General features: G+C 40.7%; 1 protein-coding gene across 1 annotated transcript in view; it reads left to right on the forward strand.

Annotated features, from left to right (window-relative positions):
* Nucleotides 1-1,087: 1,087 nt before the first annotated feature.
* Nucleotides 1,088-7,517, forward strand: part of LOC104943317 (prolyl 4-hydroxylase subunit alpha-2-like) — a 21,778-nt gene continuing 15,348 nt past the window's right edge. Inside the window, exons 1-3 of the mRNA XM_010768676.1 lie at nt 1,088-1,182; nt 3,101-3,197; nt 4,013-4,232. Coding sequence (XP_010766978.1) covers nt 1,101-1,182; nt 3,101-3,197; nt 4,013-4,232 — 399 coding nt within the window. The 5' untranslated portion in view covers nt 1,088-1,100. The remainder of the gene's footprint in view (nt 1,183-3,100; nt 3,198-4,012; nt 4,233-7,517) is intronic.

A 7,517-nucleotide genomic window follows, 5' to 3' on the forward strand; every position in this document is an offset into this window, starting at 1 on the left:
ATGTGGTGATGCAGGATTAGACTAAATCCAAGAGAAGAAAGTGGAGCAGTGTCACTTTCCCCTCTTAGATCACAAACACAGCTGGTTTGAGGGCTGGACTGTGAGCAGAGACTTTCTGCCAGGTGATACATCATTGTTCAGTCCAGCTTTTTCAAATCTAGCTCTGTAGTTGGCTCTTCAGCAGCTGAAAGTCCACAAAGTGAATGTTGCTTCTATCCTTTGAAACAACCGACTTTATACAGCTGTTTGAACTAGGGCTGTCTGCTCCATATCAACCATGTAGCTTGTTTATTCTATTATACATTTGCTGGGTATGTTACACACGTTTTGACACAGTTAGTGACTTGCTGGTTAACAAAGTGAAGAATGAAGTATCTGAAGAGCTAGCTTTGTTTGTGCAATAACAATAAAGTCTAATCTAATCAAAGTAGACAGAGATTTATAAAGTTATGGCCTTAGTCATGACAATTCGACCTTGGTTGAACTCCTGCGTGGAAACAAAAAAAGGGAAATTAACTTCTACTGACCTTACCTGAACCAGATGTTTGTACATTGGCCTTATTCCTTTTTTGTTCCTATATGGTTCTGTCTCTTATGTGAAACCTAGACATACTTCCTGAAAATGTAATTATTTCCCCACATCGTCCTTTATTAAACTCTTTTAAAGGAGAACTGGTCCAGGAGGTTACTATGACAACATGCCTCCCAGAAGAAGTAGTGACTCACTTTCAGGAAACATAATGGAAACGTTGACTAATGTGGGACAATCATCTCATTCGGAAACACACCATCACTGCTATGAACTGTTGACTCGGGGAAAAGTTAACTGCAAGAATTAGAAGGTGATGTGGTATCATTTGTTTAAAAATAAAGAAACGGAATATTAAGAAGAGAAACGGTTGGATTTTTCCACAGCTTCTGTTGAATGTGGTGATTGAGAATAATAGGACTATAATATGCCAAACCCTATCTATAGAACTATAGGGAGTCAAAATGGCTAATGCTTTATAGTTGTAACAGGAAAATGAGCTTGAATTGTGTGAATCTTTTGTGACAGGATGTGATTCTGTTTGTCCCTGCAAGGTATAGAAAGAGACAGAATGAGGAAGTTCCTGTCTTTCGTCCTCTGGGCTCTGCTCTGCTGCTGCTGGACAACACAGGCAGAGATCTTCACTTCCATAAGTAGGTTTTGATTGTTATGTTGAAATGTACAATTATTCTCCTTCCATATTTCCTTTGGTCAATTAGGGGAGTCTCTTAACTCAGTGTGGGTGTTATTATGGGCCCCACCCGTTCTTTCAACTCCCACATCCGGTCCATAACAAAATCTGCCTTGTTTCACCTCAAAACATATCAAGACTACGGCCCTCACTTCCCGACCCAGAAGCAGAAACACTTATTCACGCCTCAAATCACCTCTCGTCTGGACTACACGAAGCCCCGGCAGCACATCCCCCCTACCCTCCGTCCCCTCCTCTGGCTCCAGGTCAAGTCCCACATCCTCTACAAACTCCTCCTCCTCACCTACAAATCTCTCCTTGAACTAGCCCCCTTCATTCCTCACCGACCTCCTGCCCACCTACACCCCCTCCTGACATCTGCGGTCCTCTGATTCAGGTCCCTCCCCCGCACCAAACTAAAAACCTTTGACAACAGAGCTTTCAGTGTTGCAACCCCCAACCCCTGGAACTCCCTCCCCCTTGAAATCAGGATTGCTGACCCTGTGGATATTTTCAAAAAAGCGCTCAAAATACATCTGTTAGTCAAGGCCTTCAGCCTCAGTTAACTTTCTACTCTACCCTTTGTTCAATCTGTTTTTTATCATCTTATTTCCTCGCCCCTGTTGTGTGACTGTTTTCCTTTTTGTCCCCCCCTCCCCCCCCCCGGCCCCTCGTCCTATTGTAAAGCTTCCTTGGGTTCCTTGAAAGGCGCTATGTAGATCCAAGTTATTATTATTAGTGTGTCAAAATTCCAATTATTACAATAATGCTTTTCATTTAAAAGGTGACATTGTGGTACTTAGCTATAAATATGTATATTGACCTTAGAAGGCTGATAATAACATGCATGTTTCCATGAAAGCAATACTCTACTCCCATGGTGATTAAAAAAATAAAAAAAAATAAGTTTTTGGTTGCGTTTCCGCTTTAAGCTTTTTTATGTAATTATGTCACATTTTTTCCGTCCCATTTAATTCGGATGCACATCATCTCATTTTAGTTATTTGAAAAAAAAACGTTCTAATAGTCATAATCATAATAGTTTGATTGACTGTTTTCCTGAAGAGGGGCATCAGCAGCTCAGGAATGCATGTCTTCACTTTCCCATAAAAAACGTCTTTAGAAGGAGGATGTGGTGAAGAGGCCCGTTAAGTCTGCATTTATTTTGAATAAAACTGAAAAAACTTTTAAGAGAAATCCTTGTGGTCCACTTACGCCTTAAATAGAATTTGTAAACAGAAAAAACATCAGAATGGTTTATGCTGGTCCAATATAAATCTCTTTCTCCACCTTTTACAATAAACAATAATACAATCACGCAAATATCCCCCAAAATGTTTCCTTTGTCCAATTCATTCCTATATCTAGTATGTGAGCGGATCAGTGATTTATAAAAACTGCACATATGCTATGTATACATTGCTCATTGTATTAGTCATTTGAATACCTTTGATTCAGAAGCGATGAAAGTGTTTCCTTATTCCTCCTCCCTGGCAACCCCATGTATATTTACGATGGCTCAGTGTTTTCATGGAAGTGTTTTAGATGCTACTTACACTCTCCACTCAAAGGCTCAATGAGGAATGCCTGGCTGTAGTTTGCTGAGTAATTCTATACAATTGAAAGCTGTTTGTGGCTGAGCATTTATTTTAACTTCGGTTAACATGCAGTCTGTAAAGTTCAGGTTCATCTCCTGCATGGGCTCATGTGTGCTTGGGATTTGCAAGGAAAAAAGATTGTAATTTAAACAAATGTAAGTAAATACAGAGGGTGATGCTGATGTTATCTCTAGTGACACCTCACACTCACCTTCTCTCTCTCTCTCTCTCTCTCTCTCTCTCTCTCTCTCTCTCTCTCTCTCTCTCTCTCTCTCTCTGCAGGCCAAATGACGGACCTGATCTACATGGAGAAAGAGTTGGTCCAGTCTCTGGGTGAATACATAAAAGCAGAGGAGTCCAAACTTTCTGCCATCAAAAGGTATACTTAAACCCTGTTACTTGACAACAACCCAAATAACAACTAAATGAGTTGCTCAAGTACTGTACTGGATTACAATAAAAAAAAAAAGAATTGTTGTTTGTTAGATTATTTCCATGTTAAGCTCCTTTATGCCATTCATTTATGCTTGTACAATACTACCTTTAAGGAAATAGGTTTACTTTGTTTCCCACTACAGTTGACTGAGTTTCAGATTACTATTTATTTACTTCCCAGATTTAGATTCAAAATAAAACATTTACGATGGGCTTATAAAACAAAACACATAGTCAAAGATGAAACCAGTGGAACATAAGAGAACATGATGTAACATGGTAGGGTAATCCAAGTTAGAAAACCACTAAAGACTTTAATTATTAACAAATCTCTTGCTGAACAGATATGAAGATATACAGATGTGTTAGTGTTATGACTGTTGCTGAATAGATTTGATTTATATGTATAATATGCGGAATAACTTGAGATGAATTTGACGCTGTAATCCATAAAAAAGGTTATTTTCCAACATTATTAAACAGTATCTCGGTTTGTCGACATAACACGAGTAAAGACCAATATGGATAGCATTTACAGTGACGAGCTGATATACTGCATTTAAACTCAGTTTGATAGATTACTTTGGTGATTCCCAAACTTGGAATCAGCCCCTCCTCAATTGAAGATGACCGTGAGAGGAGGTGAGATGATTGATGGGAGGATGACTGGTGGGGGAGAGAGGAGGCGGACTCTGTGGTTATACATGATTACATATATCAGAGGTAAAGAATCCAACATCTTGTCTGTCTGTCTCATAGCTGGGCCAACAAACTGGATGCTCTGACCAGATTGTCCACCTCAGACCCAGAGGGATACCTGGCCCACCCTGTGAACGCCTACAAACTGATGAAGAGGCTCAACACAGAGTGGTCCGAGCTGGAAACCCTGGTGCTGCAGAACCCCTCTGAAGGTGAGGGGGGGAAAGGGAGGGAAGGAGGAAGGAAGGAAGGAAGGAAGAAGTGGAGCTGGACAAGAGTGGTGTGATTTCTTCTTGCTTGGATCTCCATGTGACATTAATGCTCACAATTAAGTTTAAAACAATTACACAAATCAATCACATCACCAAGTTTGACCCGATGTTGTTCCTGTACTAGCAGCCTAGATGTTTACTATGAATCCCATGGATTTAAAAAGGTAAAGATAGCGAAAGAACAAGACACATGTATTGACTTGAGACCACTGGACACCAGTAAGACCCATCACTACCTCCACCATAACTGCTGCAGACAGATGATGAATAACTGAGAAAAGGGCATTTTAACGAAGCATGTGCCAGTTTTCGTAACATTTTAAATCAGAATTTGTCACAAATGATTACATTTTAAAGATTGACAGCACTAGTTATAATACTATTGTTATGATCGATCAGTCAAGGAGAAAAATGTCTTGCTTTATTTGTGTTAAATGTACTCGTGGAGTCTGTTTGTTGGCTACATGGATCTATGGGCCTGTTGCCTGGCTGGGATTTGACAGACATTTCCTGTGATACGAGCTATGCCAGCTTGAAAGCGTATCATAAAAGTAGTATTATTATCATCCAGTGGAGTTTCTCCTTTCTCTTTGCATTTACTGGCTAATCGTCTGAAAAGAACTGAAATTAAGCTCAAACAGAAACAACTTAAACCAGATCCGATATGTAATTGCATTACTTTATGCTGCCTTTGCAAAAATGCATCTGGTAATATTTCCAATCCCATTGACATTGTGTGCATTCATACCACGTCTAATTATCTCTTCACGCTGTATAACTCGTCTGAAGGGCAGCATTCAACACTTGCTTTATCGGACTCTCAGCACAAGTAGAAAGCAAGCAGTGAACAGTATCTCTAATCCAGCGTGGATGTGAGCAGAGTGATTACGGCCTGGACTGCAGGGAGGAACTTTCTGCTGAACTGCTTTGCTCAAATACTTCCAGAATAAACACAGAGAGCAACGAGGCCATCATGTTTTAGCTCCAGCTGTTCCTCATCTCCGCATATGTTGGACATGTTCTCTCTTTGTGTTTGTTTGGACCTGAAAGCCTGTGTGTGTGGGAGGCAGATAGTTTAAGCATGCATGTGTCATCAAGATTAACTGAATACGTGGCGATGAGTCAGAGAGAGAGAAAGAGCGTGAAAGAGACCAGATTGAAACCTTATAAACATAAGCATTTACTGTATAAGAAAATATTTGGATTTAGTATGTTTAATTATTTTACATAAGCAGGTAGTGTTGTAAAGAACATGCATACCCATATCATTTTTTATTTACACATACTGCTGAATACCACAGAGCATGTACAGAAAATATTTAATGAAAATGTAACATCAGCCCTGAGGAATTCCTTTTATGATTTCCCAGGATTTACTGAGCAGCAGATGGTGATATCTAATGAGGAAATAACGGGAATAAGAAGATCTGTGGGTTATAAGCATGAATACAGTACATAAAATCAATTAACTAAACTCAGTTGTAGGAGTTAAATGCTAGATCACATTTCCTCCTATCATGTTTGATGTTGAGTAGAATACAACCTTCCCTGTGTGCTTTCATTATGTCTTAACCTGGCTTAAGGAGTAGGTTTTCTTTTTCAACACTAATCCAACATTAAATTAAAACAGCATATTTGAACAAAGTATATGCAAACTTTTGTCTTTTTTGGAAAAATACAACATTAATTAAAACTGCGGTCGCACTTGTGCGCGCAGTGATGAGCGGGCCCTCGCGTCCGTGCGCCTGTCGGGGAGGGCGGCCGGTCGTCCCGGCGTCAAGCAGACGCGCGCGAGTCCTCGGAAATGAGCCGTTTGTCATTTCTCTAATTTCGCGTCCCAGACTCCCAGGTCCATGTCGGCGCGCCGTCTGGAAGGAAAACTACTTTCTCTAAAGGCTCGTCGAGGATCGATTATCGAGGGGGCTGTCTGGAGGAGCCGTGACCGAGGATACACTGATTTAGAGGAGAGAGGAGTGTGTCAGTATGTGACATATAAATGGTCAAAAATTGTACATTCTCCATTAGCTTACGAGCTCCATGTTCAAGCGATCGACTATTCCTTCGCAATGTAGCATCACATTGGATATGTGCTTAGGTTGCCCTAAATTGGAATTTTTCCAATCATTTCCCTATGACGAATTAGCACAAATGTGCTTAAAATGCATGAAAAACACCCATTTTTCAAAATGGCCAGCTTTCTGGGGGATGGGGCTAATGAAAAGCAATTTGAAATATGTGTGCAATCATAATAGCAATGTGTATACAGCGTTTTGTGAATATCGGAAAAACTATATGCGAGCAGTTTGCAGCAATTTGCGCCATGTAAATCGTCAAAAATGGTGTATTCGCTGTTAGCTTACGACCTCCACGAGTGATTTTTCAAAAATGTGCTTCGCAATTAAGTATCATATTGGATAGGGGCTGAACTTGTCCTGGATTGGAATTTTTCCGATCATTCCCCTAGGAGGAGTTCGCAAGAATGTGCTTAAAATGGCTGAAAAACGCAAATTTTTCAAAATGGCCGACTTCCTGGGGGGCAGGGCTTATGGAAGGCAATTTGAAATATGTTGGCGCGCCGTCTCGAAGGAAAACAAATTTCTCTAAAGGCTCGTCGAGGATCGATTTTCGAGGAGTCTCTCTGGAGGAGCTATAACCGAGGGTACAACGATGTAGAGGAGAGAGGAGAGAGGAGTCTCTCTGGAGGAGCTATAACCGAGGGATGTATCCTCCGGAGTCGATTTCAGCCAACAGTGATGTTTAAAAGAGGCGTGACGCATGGCTGGACTTATGCCAACGAAGCAAAGCTCTGCAAACTGTTCCCGTTGTGATTATAAGTTATTTGAGATGATAAAATGTGCATCAGACTTTCTGCCCTTTACCGTTTGTTTACTCACTAATTACATCTCCCCTGGATGTTAAGCTATATATTTTTTTAATACAACTGCTTTCATTGTGACGCGATATTTACAGTGAGAACAGCTGCTGAGGTCAGTGCAGAAACAGAACAGTTTGTATAATATATATCGCTCAATAATATATGTAACAGGCAGCCCACATTTCACACTTTATTTGTAGGCTTTAGGAGATATCTACAAATAAACAGTAGGGTTAGGGTTAGGGTTAGGGAGTGTATAGGTGTCTGTTGTAATGAATATGCCCCCAGCAAAGGGCGTTGTGGGACTAACAGTGTGTGTGTGTGTGTGTGTGTGTGTGTGTGTGTGTGTGTGTGTGTGTGTGTGTGTGTGTGTGTGTGTGTGTGTGTGTGTGTATGTGTGTGTGTGTGTGTGTGTGTG

This window comes from Notothenia coriiceps, unplaced genomic scaffold (assembly GCF_000735185.1).
Source record: "Notothenia coriiceps isolate Sejong01 unplaced genomic scaffold, NC01 NC01_scaffold00005928, whole genome shotgun sequence".
NCBI classification, from domain to species: Eukaryota; Metazoa; Chordata; class Actinopteri; order Perciformes; family Nototheniidae; genus Notothenia; species Notothenia coriiceps.